General features: G+C 36.2%; 1 protein-coding gene and 1 long non-coding RNA gene across 3 annotated transcripts; one reads left to right on the top strand and one right to left on the bottom strand.

The window, feature by feature from the left end:
- Window positions 1–1,635: 1,635 nt before the first annotated feature.
- On the bottom strand, window positions 1,636–7,175 carry LOC127965326 (uncharacterized). The gene is made up of 5 exons (XM_052566095.1): window positions 6,040–7,175; window positions 4,587–4,640; window positions 3,859–4,158; window positions 3,382–3,660; window positions 1,636–2,090 (listed from the first exon to the last, which is right to left on the bottom strand). The coding sequence occupies exons 1-5, from the start codon at window positions 6,107–6,109 to the stop codon at window positions 2,062–2,064; spliced, it is 732 nt and encodes a 243-aa protein (XP_052422055.1). The 5' UTR covers window positions 6,110–7,175; the 3' UTR covers window positions 1,636–2,061.
- A 97-nt stretch (window positions 7,176–7,272) lies between these two features.
- On the top strand, window positions 7,273–17,283 carry LOC127965328 (uncharacterized). 2 transcript variants are annotated; one of them, XR_008155275.1, is made up of 3 exons: window positions 7,273–7,420; window positions 12,501–15,995; window positions 16,187–17,283. It is a non-coding gene; the product is annotated as an uncharacterized LOC127965328 (long non-coding RNA). The 2 variants fall into 2 exon arrangements; XR_008155276.1 differs by having other exon boundaries at window positions 12,501–16,848.
- The last annotated feature ends 1,363 nt before the right edge of the window (window positions 17,284–18,646 follow it).

Raw genomic sequence — 18,646 nt, 5'->3', positions numbered from 1 at the left:
GTGTCAAGTTCTCCAGAGGCAGGCCAGCGCAGTCCAGTGTCCTTGTCTTGCGTACTCTGACCCGAGTGGTGTCGTAAAGAATTACCTCGTACGCATTTCAGCGTCACTGGAGAATTCAGAGTTTGGACAAATTAGGTTACTTTCCACATTAACATTAAATGTCAAGAATGGAGGTGTACTCGTAAGTGAGGTTTTGCCTAGACACTCTCGAGCTTTTTCTGGATTGTTCTCTTTATAAAGACATTCAAAATCTGGGTTGCACTTTATTTTACAGTATGTGTACTTACATGTACTTATAGTGTACTTGTAGTGTAGTTAGTACCTAGTTATTACATAGTTATTGTGATTACAATAATAAGTACATAGTATGTACATGAGGAACAGGACTGTAAAATAAAGTGCTACCAGTACAGATAGATAGATATATGTATGGTAACTATTTATTTGATGGTGTCCTTAGTGCATGTTACTTGTACATACTCTAGTAATAACAATATATTATGCATAATTATCTTAAACCAAACCCTAACCATATAGTATGTAGATTAATGTTACTCAGTACTTAAATGTGTAATTACACTGTAACAAAGACACTGTATGTACAGTATGTAGAGAGAGATAGAGATGTGTGTATGTGTGTGTGTGTGTGTAAACCTCGTTTTCAATTTACTAATAGATCTGCATATGCTATAAATATGCAGTCCTTTTCATGCAGTTCATCAGTTCATCATCATATATATATATATATATATATATATATATATATATATATATATATATATATATATATATATATATATATATATATATATTATATTCTCTTTTAGCAAACTTTTGTTGTGGTTTCCTTATTGTCATATACTTGTATTTATTTAATGTTTTTTGTTTGTTTGTTTGTTTACAAGGTGTACTTTTCACTTTTGGATTAATAGTCTTGCAGTTTTATAAGAGTTTTTATCTGTCAAATGATCAGCATCACTTTTCCTGATAAATCTATTAAAATCACAACTTTATATTGCATTTATGTTGTACTGTTTTTAGACTTATAATTCAGTGTTTTATGTAATTTGAATGTTTTTATGCTTAATTGTTTTACTTTATTTGTTAAATCTTAGCAATATGTAACATGCTGTCAAATGATTTCAGAATATTTGTTCCTGTTGTGTATGAATGGATCCAGCTTTCTCATGACGCAAATCTTTTGTTCAGGCCCTTTCAGTATAAACAAACCTAGGCTTGTCTTCGGTGAATCTCATGACCCTCCAGAAAGTCACATTATCCTGGACTGCAGTCATTGCTAGCTTACTTTCCTAAGTACTGTAACACAATCTCTTCAGTTTTGTAGGATAATATGCCACCATGCTCATGGTTCAGACTCAGCTGAATTGGTTTTCAGACAGTGGGTTAGAAATGTTAGGACTGCTGAGTGACTTCCTGAATGAGTTCATCAAGTTAACTAGTTAATAAGTGCTGATGGTGAGCTACCCGGTGAGAAATGCTGCTACCTGACCTCACTCTGAACAGATATAATCTCTCATTCGCAAACACACAATAATGGCTTTGTAATTTATTGCGTAAGTGCAAAAAATGAAATCACATCAGATTACCATAAATAAAGGGAAAAAGAAGACCTGAATAGTTTTTGGTACTGTGTTTTATCATGCATCTCAGTTAAACTGCTCGTTTTACAATTGCCCCCAAAGGCCTTTGGACACATAAGTCACACTTAAAGCTTTACAAAGGTCACTGCATTGACAAAATATCAACCCAAGCTGCATTTATACAAAAGTAAGATAGCACAAGCAAAATGTTTAAACTATTTTTTGTTGACTCAGAGGCCAAATTAAAAATTTTAATTGCATCTTCAATTAAGAGGGGAAAAAAGAAAGCAAAAAGGAAACCTTTTAATGCCCTCTGTTGCTGTAATTCTTCAGATGCTCTGTTAAAATGTCAGCAGTTCTCAGGTAAACACACTCCTTCGATTCACTTTCTTATCATGCCGTTTTTGTTGTCCACATCCTGATTATCCTCTGTATTTCTTCACCTCTTTGGGGGAGTTTCTTACTTCATTCTGAGACAAAACGTTATTCCTATAGGGGCCCAGACATATTTGGAGAATTAGAAAAGAATTTAAATGGGGAAAGCTCATAAGACTTAAAAGGATAGTTCACCCAAAAAAAAAAAAAAAAAAGATTCTGTCATTAAATACTCGTTCCTCTTCAGAAAACAAATTAAGGTATTTTTGATGAAATCCTAGAGCTTAATGACCCTCCATAAACAGCAACACAACTGACACATTCAAAGAACATCAACAAAATAGTCAAGTGACATCAGAGGTTCAACCATAATTTTACGTTGTGGGCAAAAAACTAAAATAACTTTATTCAGCAATATATATATATATATATATATATATATATATATATATATATATATATATATATATATATATATATATATATATATATATATATATTGCTGAATAAAGTTATTTTAGTTTTTTTTAAGATCTAATTTAGCAGTTTTTGCCTTGATTTGATAGGACAGTAGTGAGACAGGAAGCAAGGTTGGAGAGAGAGGTGGGGGCGGGATCAATGGGGGTGTCCCCACCAAAGCTGAGACCAAACGTACGCCCATGCCTGAAGTGCAGTGGTGCTACATGTCGGTGCTCTGCCCTCGAGGCTATGGGCGTCAACTGTGTTCAACAAATCTTCTCCGCATTACCTTAGCGCCATTTTGGAGAGTATCAGGACGCATGCGTGTGCTTTGACCTGCATGTGCTGCTGATGAACACGCACCTCGATTACCTTCAGGAATGCACTACACGCATTACGTCATTATAATCTTCAAAATCGTGAAGATTTTGAAACCGTGACTACTTGTACGCACCATTACTAAAACATCTGTCACTGATAGAAGCTACAGTCATAGCTCTTAATTCAAATGATGAGAAACTTTAGATGAACAGTATCTTAACACGCTGTTGTGTGTGTGTAGTCTTTTACTATATATGTGTGTGAGAGCCTGCATATTTAATGACACCAGAGAGAAAAAAAAAAAGAAGTTTTTACACAAAGCATTGTCTCCACATGTATGTTGAGTTAATCGTTATGATTTTGACTTTTAATGGCCTTTAGTTAATTCTTGAAATTATATGTTTTCCCCACATCTATCTACACTCCACACCTCATAATTGCAAAGCAAAAAAATTGATTTTAAATTTAGTATATATTTATATATTGGTCAAAAATCTCTTGAGAGAGCTAATGTCTTTTAACTAATGGTCCCAATCCAACTTGACTGAGCTTGAGAGGAACATGATTTATACTGACTCACTTATGAAATCAGTTCTCAGTTTCTTTTCATCTACGGTGTACTCACTTTGATTAAGATGAAGTGTGCTCTTGTGCTGAACCGAGCCCGACTCGGAGGAGTATGTGGCCACACAGCTGAGCTCACTGATGGTGACATTGTCCAGCAGATATACTCGACTCTCCACAGTAAAAAACCTGCCATGCTTCTCGATAGAGCTGACATTGGAGGAAAAGTTCAGGGCAGGTTCCCAGTGAAGAGTGGGTGCTGTCTTTTGTGTGTATGTGGCCCGACAGACAGCAATCCTTTGATAAATGTCACTGTCCAGCTGGGTGGAAAGTTGGGGAACTAAAAACAAAAAACCTATAATTATTTATTTTATTTTATTTATAATATTTTTTTGTACAGTGAACTGGATTCATCACTGGTTCATGATTACAGTGTAAGTTTGAGAGAGATATCTAACATATGATGTAAACCTGTTTTTGTAAATATAAACATTTTCAGTTTTTCAATAGTTTTAAAATAGATCATGTTTGTACTCACCGCTCACAGACACATTTACAGCATAGCTTCCTCCTGTATATGAAAGATCACAATAATAAAATCCTTCATCTTCTCTTGAAATCCTGGGAATGACTAAATAAACTCCATCTGAGGTGTTTAACAGCCTCTTTCCATCTTTACATGTGTCGTCCAGCTCGCGTGCCAAACCAAGCCAACATTTTCTCCCTTGCAGGCTGATGTTCCACACAATATAAATAAGTTCATTCCATTTGATGTCAGTGACATTACCACACTGTAAAGTCACAATGCTGCCTGGAATAAAGGTCTGCTCTTTGAAATCTGCAGAAAAATAAATTAATGTACAAAATGCAATTAAATATTGTATTAGAGTACAATTGGGTATTATGACACATTTTGTCTTTTTTTTTCCTATACACTAAACTTATATCTCCCTGCCATACGAGACTAGTGTTATCCATTGGGTCTTTTCCTTTAGTCTTAAAATAGTTACAACTCAGCAGCTCTATTCTGACAGTTCACTATATAATTATTTTTAAAGCATTAGAAACACAGAAACCTTGCTTATATAATATTGATCCTATAAAATTCTATAAACAGTTTTACAAGTAATGTTTTCTCAAGATTAAGCACTTGCTTTCACTGACCATTGTTAATTATTGTATACAAGTTTTATTTTTATTTTTCTAAACTATTCATGAAAAAGTGCAGTGTATTTACCTAAACAAATAAAGTATATGTTTCCTGACCTGTCAGCTGTTTAATCGCGTCTTTATTCTGTCGAGATGCAGTGTCTTGATATCCTGGGACAGTTAGTAGCACAGAGTGTTAGTGACAGGTTAATGTGAGGCTCAACAGTTCACTTCTGTTACTCAAACATAAGTGTGAGATAATGAAGATTTAGCAGATATAAACGAAATGAAGAAAATACAGTATATTTGAACACTTATACTACACATAAAATGAATGAATGTTATTCCAGTGTAGCAAAAAATTTCCAGTGGCATCTGTAAACAAAAGATGCTAGACCAGAAAGCCAAAACATTAAAGTACAGCTCTAAAGAGTATCATTAAAAAACACTTATCTTTCAACAATATACCATGAACAAACATTATATAATGCTTAACAGATCTTTAGATAAGATTTATTTAAATAGCTAGAAACACAAGATAATGTACTTATTAATGTTTACTAATAAACTTATTGAACAATACCTAATGATTAGCGGTTTGTTATGTAAATTGAAAATGTGATCAAACTTTCAGTTCATATGATCATGCATTTCTTGAAAATTAAAGGGGGCAGTTTGATTAAGCTAAGGGAGCACGGTTCAGTCTGTTTATACCGTACATTATTTTGATTACGAACACGTACTTTCTTGAAAAACTGATTTTGTCCTGTTGGTGTGTAATTCAAAGAAATATCCGTTTAATGTTATGCAGTATACAATGTAAGCGTTGAGGCAACAAAAACATGTTTTGAACCCAAATTACTATGTGTTTTGTGTCTTTAGCAAGCATTTAGCAAAATTTAACTACCCACCATTTACAAAAACATTGTTAAAGCTGCTGAAACTCCAGTGCACATAAAGAAACTAAATCATTAGTAAACATTTATGAATTATGAATAGTTTTTACTTTAGATTGGGTACTGCAAAACATGAACAAATAATTATTAAATGATTTGTTAAGATGTGTAACTAGGGTGAATTCGGGTCATTTGAGACACTTTTGCCATTGCGATGACTGCTTATAAAGGTACTTATGATTAGTCAGTGTTTAGAAACATTTACAAATGATGAATAGTTTCCACTTCAAAAACATGAACAAATAATTAATCAGTGATTTGTTAAGATGTGAAAATAGTCTACACAACAAATAAAGACCATATGACCTTTACAGACTGTGATTATGAGTTAATGAATAATATTTTAACATGAATAGTTTGTGAGGTGCTTATATTATATTTGTAAATGAAATAAAAAGCTGAACTGAAGTTTAATGACATTTGTTAGCAATCAAAAGTGCATAAACAAATAAGCTTTTTAATCATTGTATAATTTTAGTTAAAGTCATTTGTAGATTTCTTTTTAAATGTGCGTGATCATATGAATTGAAAGTTTAATGACATGTAAGGATTTGCAAGGTTTTATTAATGAAAGTTATTTTAAAATGTTACCAATTATAGATATTTACACTAACCTTTTGTTTGATTTCCTGCCACAAAGATGCTTAGGAGAACGACCACCATCACTGTCTTATTGTTCACCATCGCTGCAAATCACTGGCCAGATTCTCTTCTCTTACCTTTAAATATACTCTTTCCCTTGTGTTCTCCTTCTGTTGTTACCTTCAGCAGAAAAGCTGTTGTAGACTCTCTTTTTTTATCATTTCTTAATCTTCTCCCACATGATAATTCTGACTTCCTGTCTTGTAAACCACGGCTGTTATGTGAGAGCATTTGTGAAAAATGTGTTTGTTAAGCTGGCACAATGATGAAACTAACGTGACAATGTAATTGACGAAAGTGCTGTTTTGATCAGTTCAATTTATAGTATAAAAAAAATTATAATAAATTCTTTGCAAATTTTATTTAAATGTTAAAATTAACTTTATTACCCTTTGCCGTGACACTTTAAATATGTAGGTGCATCCAAATATAGTGCTGCAAATCATCTGCAAACTGACTGGCCATGATTTGGAACAAGTTTTTACAAGCTAAAATACAAATCAGAGCAAAAACAAAGCCATCACATTAAAGGATCTGTGTGAAGAGCTCAGAAACAGGATCGTTTTGAGAGCTGGGGAGGAAGAATAATGTCTGATGTATTGAAGGTCCCCAAGAGAACAGCGGCTTCCATAATTCTTAAATGGAAGAAGTTTAAAACGGTCCAACGGTAAGCACCATAAGCCTAAAGCTGGGCACTCAGTGTGTGATTTTAATAGTCCTTCGCAATTGTTGGTTGTTGTCAGACTGAACATGATGACAGTGTCACACTGTGGGATCTCAGATGTCTTTAATTCTGCAGTACAGCAAGATGTGAAAAGTATTCAACTGTTTTATTTTCTAAATGCACTGTATTTCCTCTGCTCGAATCCCAGTCTGCTTCCCAGAGCTCTGCTTTTATCTTAACCAGAGGAATGTGGGCTCGTACGCTATCAGTTAGTAAACATCACACTGTTTTTAGCTCTCACTCCTACCCCTTCTCTGTTTGTCTAGGCCGGTCAGACTGACCACTGGGGGTTGTGGCCGTCATTGCAGTTGCGTCAGAAATGACCAGGTCCTACAGTGACACGAGAGAGCAATCAATACAAACGCCTTGACACCGGCTCACCTCCTAATGTCCATTTAAAAGAAAGAGCAGTGGTAGGCTTTCAAACTGGCGTCAGCGGATGTGTGTCTAGCCTCAGTGTGAGATCTACAAATGCATTTTTTCATGATCCATGAGTCAGGTCTGTGAGTGCTGGGATGATGTAAGGTGATGACGAAGATGTGTGACAGTACTGCCGACGCTGGTATATGTGTATGTCTCTGGAGGTTAAAATAAAACTCGAGGTGTTCAGCCCCAGTCCGGTTTGAAAGGTATGTGTGGATGCAGATTTGACGTTTTAAACCGTTAATTCTGTTTCTTGTGTGTGAGTGTGTGTACTTCATTTGTTTTGGGGCAAATATACACCCTGAAGTGAGATAAATGTAGCAACATCCCATTTAGTGTCGTCATTTAAAAACCAGATTCATACACACACTCAACAAAAAGTTTCAGTTAGTTAATATTAGGTGCTGTGCACTTACAGTACTTTTACAGGCTTGTTATTATAGCCTAATGTGCATTAATACTTTTCATTTATTTGCCAATATGCATTCATAAATTACCTAATGTGAATTTATACATCTTATAATGTTAAAAATATGTAATTATATATAAAAATAAGTAATATATATATATATATATACATTTACATTACATTTATTCATTTACCAGTGTGGAGGGAAGTGTTGATGATGTGAGTGAGTGCAGGTACAACTGCAGGAGAAATGGCTTGAAGGAGATGAGATGGAATAGGATCAAGCGGGCAAGTTGTAGGGTGATTAGAAAGGATGAGTTTTGACACTTCTGCCTCAGAGAGTGAAGAGAAGGATGTAAATGAGTGTAAGTTTGCTGGTGATATGAGCTTGACTGATTGTGGTGTGGAAAATTGTGCATTAATGTGTTTAATTTTATTAATGAAAAACGTTGCAAAGTCGTCAGCTATTAGAGATGAAGCAGGAGGAAGAGGAGGAGGACAAAGAAGTGAGGAAAATGTTTTAAAAAGCATGCGAGAGTTAGATGAATTGTTAATTTTGTTATGGTAGTATGTCATTTTAGCAGTGGAGACATTAGCAGAGAAAGAAGATAGGAGTGACTGATACACAATAAGATCAGTAGTATTTTTGGACTTTCAGAAGCTCTAAGCTTAGAACTGTGTTCGCGTAGAACATCAGATAACCAAGGGGCAGAAGGGGTGTTACGGGCTGGCCCGGAAGATTAGGGACAAACAGTGTCTAAACAAGATGTAAGAGTGGAGCAGAAAGTATCAGTAGCACTGTTAGCATCCAAAGAAGCAAACAGTTTAGGGGAAGGAAGTGAAGATGAAACCATTGCAGATAGCCAGGAGGGTGAAAATGTGCTTAGGTTACGTCGAAAGATGACATGTGGAGGGGTAAGTGATGTGTCAGGGATCATGTTGAGGTTAAGAGTGAGGAGGAAGTGATCCGACGTGTGCAGTGGTGTAACCAGAACATGATCAGTAGAGAAGATTTGTGTATAAATAAGGTCCAGCTGGTTGCTTGATTTGTGAGTAGCAGTAGTTGACACTCGGTTGAGATCAAAAGAGGCAAGCAGAGTGTGGAAATCGTCAAACAGAGGTTTATCTAGATGAATGTTGAAATCTCCAAGCATAACTAGGGGAGGACCATCCTCAGAAAAGTTTGAGAGCAACACATCTAATTCATCCAAAAAGTTACCCAGTGGTCCTGGGGGTCGATAGACAACTAAAAAATGTATTTTAAAAGGGTAGGTAACAGTAACTGAATGAGATTCAAAGGAGCTGTTGATACCCAAAGATTGTAAAGGATTAAATTTCCAATCATTAGAGATGAGCAGACCAGTACCTCCACGTCTTCCAGTCAAACGGGGAGAGTGGGAAAATGAGAAATTATTGGAGAGTGCTGCAGGTGTAGCAGTGTCCTCTGGTTTGATCCAGGTCTCTGTTAGGGCCATGAGATTAAGCTTTGAATGACTAATAATAGAATTAAGGAAATCGGTTTTGTTTACAGCAGACTGGCAATTCCAGAGACCAATAGGAAAAGAAAGTAGTGTATTAGCAGACATAGGCAAAGTATGCAGGTTGTTAAGATTGCGCTGTCTACATTGTGTGTTGCATGGTTTACGAGTGGTAATGATAGTAGGGATCTGGAAACACATAGTAAGATTTGGTTATAAGCAAAAAACAACTGAAACAGAATGTAATGATAATAATATTATGTATAATCGCTGCGGTTCCCATTTAAATTTACTGTCAAAATTAAATAAATTAATAAATTAATGGAATGGTATTGACATGCACAAGGCCAAACACAAAACACCATCAGGGTAATATACATGACACGCAAAAACAATAAACATCAAATAACAGGAAATGTAACACTTAACACTGTAATGTACATTCAATAAGGATAATCTTAATAAAACTTCACAAAACATTTATAGTATGTGGTAAAGTATTTGTATATGGGAATGTAACTTACAGTTAACCAAATAATAGGTTTCCACTGAAATCACAAAGATTTACAGTGTAGCTTTATGTAATCACAACTATATGAATGTTTTATTCTCATTTAGATAGTTGTGTGCGTGTGCATCTGTGTGTGTGTGTGTGTGTGTGCACAGAAACCCTTGGCCATTTAACAGTGATTCATGACTTATGATGAGCCAGTAATTGTCAGTTTAGTGAGGTTCAAGGAAGGGCTAACAAAAGCATCATTATTTTCATGCCACATTCATGGGAATGGCTCATCGGGTTGTGACGCTTGTGTGCGTGTGTGCACTGTTCACACACATACAAACACAAATAATAAGGTCTTGTGCCATCATGGTGTCTCTTACTGGTTCATTTCTCTCATGATAAGCCTCGCTGCAGGGTCCTGTGCATGTGCGTGTTTCATCTGTCTTGCGTAAATGTCACAGTGTGTGTGTGTGTGTCATCAGATGGGGCGGCCTACTGCGACCGCACTGTGTGCGTCCAGATGTTTGAGAGATGAGGGTGTTAAGTCAACATATCAGCTCACTTGTGTGCTCGTTTGTCGTGTGAGGTCTCTGGGGTTGGTGTTCGGTCATAGACCCATTTTGCTGGTGTGTGTGTGAGTGTGTGTGAGAGAGAGAGAGAGAGATAAGAAGTGTGTATGACAGGAGCCAGCAGCCCTGGACAGGGTGACCCCATCAGGAGGAGGGTTAAATATTTATACCAGGCTTCACTGTGAAGATTCACTCTGCCCAGAGGAGAATACCAGGAAAACCGTCACGTCTAATGCATTTCACATCACTGCTGGATCTGTGTGTCTGTGTCTGTGTGTGTGTGTGAGAGAGAGAGAGAGAGATGAAGAGAACATGAGAATGAGACAGCGGTTTGGACAGAGATGATGTTCTGCCCACAGAAAATGTGATTTGCATGTGCGTGTGTGGTTGTTTATGAGTGTGTGGGGGGATGAGAGAGACTGTTTTGTATGTTAAATGTTTAATTTTATTATCACTGGATGTTGTTTTTCCTATTAAACAGATATGAAGAAAAAAACTGGGGTAGGATTTCTTTAGAACCAGTTATCACTCAGAGATTAACATTCACACAGAATTACAAACAATAGGCAAGTAACATTTATTTAAACATGAAATTCTAAGGTAGTAAGACTGATATAGTATTTTCTTGTAAAACATACTAATCTTTAACATTATATTTGTTTTATTTACAACTTTGAAAATCATTCTGTTTAAAATGAATAATAAACTAACAATGTAACGGTTAATTAAAGGTTGGTGTTATTTAACAATGTTTTAGTTAAAAATATATAATATAATATAATATAATATAATATAATATAATATAATATAATATAATATAATATAATATAATATAATATAACATAATATAATATAATATAATATAATATAATATAATATAATATAATATAATATAATATAATATAATAAACATTTTTATTTTTATATGAGATTTTATATTTACAGATGGAAATTTACAAATTATCTTCATTGAACATGATCTTTATTTAATGTTCTAATGATTTTTGGCATAAAAGAAAAATAAATAATTTTGACAATGCATTTTTAGCTATTGCTACAAATATACCCCAGCGACTTAAGACTGGTTTTGTGCTCCAGGGGCACAAATGTCAAATCAAATCAAGTGATTTTTATTCTCATTTAACCACATACACAAATTCACTCCAATTTTGTTAATCACATCAGGCGGTTTAAGGTTGCCAAATATTAACCTGACCTTGAACTTGACAAATTAATATAATGTTTGCTGTCACAAGTAGGCATTTATTTATAGCATTTTATAACTGTTGCACTAGGTTTGTGCCAACATCTAACATCTTTAGCAGACATCTAACCTGTGGTAAAACTACTATACTGCACAGCCTTGAGCGGATTATCAATACAATTCAGTTTATTAGATGTTAATAATCCTTGAAGCGTATCTGTTGCCATAAAAGAGACTTAGACATGGTGCATTAGAATCAAACTTCCTGTGTGAAATCATACAGAGCACTTGTGCTTGACTATTGGTTTTGTGCGACAGCTCTGATAGCATCTGACATGCATCTGGATGCATGTAGGGTATTTCAGTCATATGAGAAATGTACATGCACATACTGTTTAGAATGATTCATAATTTGTCTGTTTTTGAAGCAGGTCATTCTTGCATAATGTACAGTGTAATGGTTTCTCGTCTTGTGGGTGTTGGCACATGCAGGCCCTACGTCTTTGACTTTAAAGTCGTATGTACATTTGTTCATGTGTTGTCGAGAGCTCGAGCTGCTGTCCGCATTTTGTCATATGAGTGAACCACAGATAGAAACTGCACAGTGCGTATGTGAGCCACCTCTTAAAATACCCACAGCACACTTCCGTTGCCACACACAGGGGCCTTGCATTCAGCACATGTGGTTCTGGTAATGAATAATAGGAGGCTGTTTTTGTTGTTGAAGATATTTATTTGGGTTGGAGATTAATACTTTCTGCTAGCACTTGTATGGCTACTTACATGGCCAAGCATCAGAAAGGTGACTTTGAACATCTCTATAATTACAAACTCCAAGCAATGGAGTACCTGCCTTGTATCGACGGTTCAAGCGGCTGCTGCTGGTGTAATAATGTGGGGGGTGTATTCTTGGCACTTTTGGCCCCTTAGTACCAATTGAGCATTGTTTAAACAAAAACTTTAACTGCATAGTCCCAAACTATGTGCAGAATTATTAATATAAGCTAATTATTAACATAAGATAAGTGACCATTTTGATCTTCCCCTAATAATTTATAGCATAAAAACATTGTAGTCTCTTTATACAGGTGGGAGGTTTATACTGTGTGTATTTTCTTTTACAGGTTTGGGGACTAAAGCATGTGGCACATGTTATGGCGTCTGTTTAATTTGGATGCTTCTACCAGATTCATTTTGTGCCAAATGTTTGATTGGAAACAGCTTTTGATGTCAACAACAGAAGATATGGGGAACCTTTTTCTTCACTGTTAACATTTGGTGAGCCTTTTTATTTTTTGCTATTCTGTTCTGTGCACATACGATCATTTCCCCTGCTGTTTTTCTCCTCAGAACAGACCTGTGTCCCACCACTTGAGACCTACTTTGATAGATTACCTCAGACAAGGTTCCCTTTTCCTGTTTCTCTTTCTCGTTTCTTTTCTTCATGAGCTCTGTCTTTTGTTACTCTAGCAGCGCGCTGACGTATTTCCTCCACCCCGATGCAGCCTAACCGTGCATCTGTGATTGTTTCTCTAAAAGTATTTTGAGTAAGAGCGATGGAAAGGGTGCTCATTTGTGTGTGCGTACTTTCACGTGTGGATAAGATAGATGGGAAGGAAAAGGGAATTAAAGAGTGGGAGGAATAACATTTCTTTGCAGTCTGCGATATGGAAAGTCTCCTTGTCTTGCAGGTGCATTGTAGAGATAAGAGGAAGAAAAGGAGGAAGAGAGAGAGAGAGGGAAACCGCATGTGTGCAGCACATGAAACATCCAACTGAAAGAGGTTGAAAAGGAGAAAATAATCAGACATTACACAACACTTCCTGAGTTTCCCTCTGTGCAGGAATGAAAGCCTGGAAATTCCACGGTGAGCGTAACGGACAGATATGTTAGCAATCATGTCCCAAAATCCAAAAAGAGACTTTATTCCACTGCCGTTTAACACGTGTGGCAGAGCAATCCTGCTCTGCACCGAAACGCAAGAGGACATGTTACATCACAGCCCTGTCCTCATGCCTCACTGACTCACATTTGCCACTTGATGGCAACTGTTGCTTCAACTCAACCGAGCTGAGTTATAACTAGCTTGATTAAGGTATTTATGTCGAGAGCTCAGAAGGAAAGGCCTTAAGAGCATGGCTTGTCCTCTGTCCCATTGAAGATAGTAGATCTCTTCCAAAACCTAGTGATCTGCCTAGGTAGTATTTTCAGACATAAGCCCGCTCCTGACATGAAGACTGCTCTAACAGGCAGGTCATATTAATTCTGGGTGGCGTACACAAGACGACTGTAGGAATGTGTTGTCTGCTAAACATTTTTGATGCTGCTTTCATATATTTTGAAATACAGTTATGATATAAAAATATTCATATGCTGAAGTACGTTTTTTTGTTCTGCCTAGCAAATTCAAAGACAGCACTGCTGTGAATGCATCACAGATGAGGCAAACCCAGAATGCATTGCAGCAAGTGCATTAAATTCAAACAAAATGAGATCAAGGCGAGAGGTGTTCCAATTAACAGGGTTCTTACAAAGTGTTCATTGCTCCCTTCACTTCACTTGAAAAAAAAAATGTGTTCATTCATAAGACCCACTACAATTAAGTTGCGCATATAAGAGGAGTTTAAGGTTAAATCACATAATATATAATCACATAATATACTTCTGTAAATAAATGTAATATAAATTACTATATATATTTGACAATGACATTTTTGCTAAATATTTGTAGGCCTACTGTAAATGTTCATAAGTAATAAAATATTGCATTGTGTTATTAGCTTAGAAGTCCATTGTGCTTTGCATAAGGAACACAATTTGTATAACAGACCAAGTTGTTATCTGTGTAGAGCAGTTTTCGGTTGAGGATTTCAGTTTGGAAAATGCAGAAGGAAGCTGCCTATGCACTGTAAGAAAGAAAACTAAATCCATAGAAAGACAGACAATGTCCTAGCAGAAAATTACCAGTAGCTTTATGTGGTAAACTGCATGAAAACAGATCAAAAATGTCTTTCATCAGAAAGATTTGGCTAACTATCTTTCTTGGTGTAATTAACTGCTGCATTTGAATAAAAGGTTGTCCGCTTGTTCTTTGTATGTGCTTTATGATTGATCTGCAGACTAGTGCACTCATCTGAGTTGTACATTCAGTGAGTTCCCAGGGCTTACTGGATTTGAGATGTCTGAGTCCTGTCAGTTTTCATTTACACAGACATGAAGACGCGTCCCTTCAGAGATGAATCATGTCTGTTTGTTTGAGGGTTGGATCTATATTAGCATGCCGTCTTCTTGACTCACCGCCTGCTCTGCACATGCCATGCCTACAAACACTTGTTCCTTAAATTTAAACCATGAGTTTCAGTAAGACTTCTAACAGTTCAATAAAACAACAAAGACTTCCCTTTCCAGATTATTTGACCTGGATTTTGAGATAAAATGTGACTTCCACGAAACCTGTAAATTACACCGCTGCAGTCCTTACCAGCACAGCAACCCACAGCCCACAGCTAATGATGCCCAGCTGCTTCCTCCTTTCTTTGCACGTTAAGTGTGAACTATTATCTTTTGTCTTCTTTCCCATCGCTGTAACAGTGCACACCTGTGCTAAATGCAGTTGTTTTTGTTTCTATTTAGCGATTGTGTATTTGTTCACTTGAAGAAAAATATATGTATAACACCTTACTATGGGCATTGTGTTCGGTTAGATTAGTGGGTGCATCTCCCTTTAACATGCCCAGATCACATATAAAAAATAAAATACATTTAGATGCTGCATGGAAACCATTAACATTTGTAGGATAAAAAAAAAAAAAATTCATATGTGTTTGACAGTGTAGCACAGTTATCCCCAAATTCTCATTGCAATAATGTGTTTTCCAATTTGTATTTTTTTATTTTAATTATTTATTAAATATAAATCCGTTGAAGTTGAATGCAGTCCAAACAATACCACTGTCGTATACATTTAATTGTCATGAAAATATAAAGGATTCTGCCACCATTTACTCAACCTCACGTTGTTCCAAACCTGAATGACTTTCGGTCAAATATAAAATGAGATAGAATATGTGATATAAAATAGATTTTTTTTTGTGAAGTGTCTAATTTGTGTGTGTGTGTGTGTGTATCTATACAATTAAAGTACTTTTTTCAATTCAAAATGATTTTTCTTCCCACTTTTCTTCAAAATATCCTCTTTCCTGCAGAATTAATTGGCTAATATAGGTTTGGCATGACACGAGGGTTAGTAAATGATGACAAAATGTACATTTTTGTGTGAACTATCCATATTATTACCAATGACTATTAATTCTAATAGTTTTAAAAAGGCTTATTTATTTATGTATGCATGCATGTATGCAAAATATGACCCAGACAAGTTTTTGACAAGTTGCATGAGATTTCACACACTTGTAGATGTGGTCTTTTATGTCTCTCATTTATATTTCAGCTTACCACGTATCTGTGTTTGGCAGGTGACTTCAGCATAGCATTCTGTCTTTTTATCTGCACTCAGGTATGTGTGTTTGTGTGTGTGTGTGTGTGTGTGTGGCCTCTACACTGACACTCTCACCATTGGAGCCAAAATGCCAGAGCCCCTGTTAATCTTATCATCACAAGTAAGTCTCTTAACTTCAGTCCTGATAATCTTATTATACAGAGCATCGAGGGAGATTCCCTTTTTTGGGAAGCGACAGGTGCACACTGAAGGAGGCATTATTGATCAATTACAGTCCTCTTTTCAATTAAAACAACTATGCAGCCAGTAAATGACTAGAGTGAAATGTGACAGATGCTTTTCTTTTGTAAGTGTATCTGCTGCTGTGGCTCTGACAGATCAGGCAGAGGAGGGGTGGCTAAGACGGAGCGCTCGCAGTGACATCAGGCTTTATCTGCTCACAGCTCTCTGACGCCAGCCCAGCCAGTTCTCACGTGTCGAGGAGAGGAGATGATTAACACCGGCTGCTTTATTGCGTGCACACTTACGCACAAACGCTCACACATAGTCAGACATGCTGATGCAAACAAACACACCTCTGCTGGATGCAGCATCTCTGAGTCCGGGACGACAGACAGCACCACACCAAATTATATTAAATCAAGAACAGCAGACTTATTCAAGCAATTAATTTTATTTACATGAAAAGGGATAACCCACAAGAAAAAAATTTAATCTCTTAATAAAAAAATGTATTAATGGCTTAATTGCTTTTCCTAGGCAGTGATGAGATTAAAATGAAAATGCCTTCTGCTTTTGTCATATTTCTCATGAAAATTATACATGTATACCGTTTAAACATATGGATCGTTAGTGTTTGTTTGTTTTTGAAATGAAAGACTGAATAGAAATACAGTAAAAACAGTATAATACTGTTAGATTAATTTATTCCTGTGATGATAAAGTTGAAGCATCATTACTCACATGACACTATGCTGATCTGCTCCAGTATAAAACAGTTGTGCTGCTGAATATTTCTTTTGTGAAAACCTTTCCTTTTTTCCAGTACTCAATACAAAATTCTAAAGAACAGCGTATACCTGAAATTGAAATATTTAGTAACATCATAAATACCATAACTTTCACTTTTGGTCTTTTAAATGCAAAACAAACAAATATAAAAATAAACTCACTGACCTCAGATTTTCTAGAGATTCCTTTGGAATCTGATTCAAATTTTGTCAGATTTGCCAGAAAACCATTCAGCATAAATACATATGTAACCAAGTAACCGTTTCTACTCCATTTGAAGGTAATATTTTCCTCATTAAGAACTAATGGTAAATAATATCTTCCTATTTGTTTAAAACCTCATATCAGCTAACAAATTCATTAAATTGTTGCTTTAAGGAAAAACACCTGAGACAAAGTTGGCTATTAAATTGACTATTGATGTGAAGAAGCTATAACATTTTCCACTGTTTAATTTACCTATGATATTTTCCTTGAATGTGCCATATGGAGCACTTCATCAGCTGACTCATCTGAAAGGTGTCGTCTCAGCTCATTTACCACTGTTACCCTCTCTCTGTCCCATCCTTTCCTCCTTCAGGTCACCCCCCTGTGCTTTAGAAATGACCTCACAAAACACGTGGATGAGTTAAAGCATCCCACTGCACTTTCCTCAGAAAATGTAATACAAATGCATTATATTAACTCTCCAGCACACTGAGTGCATCCAAATAGGAAGTAGCGAGGGTGTTGAAAGGTCACGGTTTCACAATACTTCACAAACAACTGTTGAAGCTGTGAAGAATGAAGAATGTATGCATGCCTAAATGGTTCCCGCTTTTAAAAGGAAACACTTTGACATTAGACAGAAAGCTGGCTGCTCCATTACTTTTGACCTTGTTTAGTCAAATGCCAGAGAGTTCCTTGGAAGATGAAATGTCCTTTAAATGCCCTAAAGGCAGATAGATTGATTTCCAGAGAGACTTAGCTGTGATTCATGTCTTTAGTTGGGCTCTGCTCTTGTGTTTGAAGGCCAGACCTCTCGAAGCTGTCAGGCCTGCGTGTCAGCTTATCAATCACTGCTCATAATCTTCTCAAAGATGCATTGATTATGAGGTCAGAGACTCGCTCTCCGTGACCCTCACAGCTGGAAGTTATTTTAGCCTGTACCTCAGGGTCTTTAAATGGGTTTTCAGGGTTGAAGAATGTTAGTCAAAATGGTGTCAGTTCACCATCTGTGAGCTTTAGAGAGACTTCCTCTGCATGATAACGTGCTACTGTTGTACACGGAATGAGAAGTTAAAGAGAAACTTCTTAAAAAATAACATAAAATAAAATAAATAAATCAACCTGACCAACCCTAAAATTCTGAATAATTAAAATTATAAGTTGAAAAGGGGTTCTTTGGCTTGTAACAATAGCAAAACCCTTTTTAGTGCTAAATAGAACCCTTTTTATAAGATTCCATAAAGAACCATGCTTTGAAAATGCTATGTAGGACCTTATTGGTGTTATAAATAACCTTTTTAAAGGGGGGGGGGGGGTGACATGCTATTTCATGCATACTGAGTTTTTTACACTGTTAAAGAGTTGGATTCCCATGCTAAACATCGACAAAGTTTCAAAAATTAAGTTGTACGTTGGTTTGTCACAAGTTTCTGAAAGTTTTTTTCGAGTATGGCTCTGTGTGACGTTAAATGGAGCGGAATTTCCTTATATGGGTGCTAAGGCACTTCTGCCGGAAGAGCGCGCGCTCCCGTATAGCAGAGCAGAGACATTCACTGTCAAGACAACCCTGCACAGATTACCAAAAAAAAAAGC

Source organism: Carassius gibelio, chromosome B9, assembly GCF_023724105.1.
Source record: "Carassius gibelio isolate Cgi1373 ecotype wild population from Czech Republic chromosome B9, carGib1.2-hapl.c, whole genome shotgun sequence".
NCBI lineage: Eukaryota > Metazoa > Chordata > Actinopteri > Cypriniformes > Cyprinidae > Carassius > Carassius gibelio.
The sequence above is the reverse complement of the archived record's forward strand: the minus strand, read 5'-3'. Positions and strand labels throughout refer to the sequence as shown.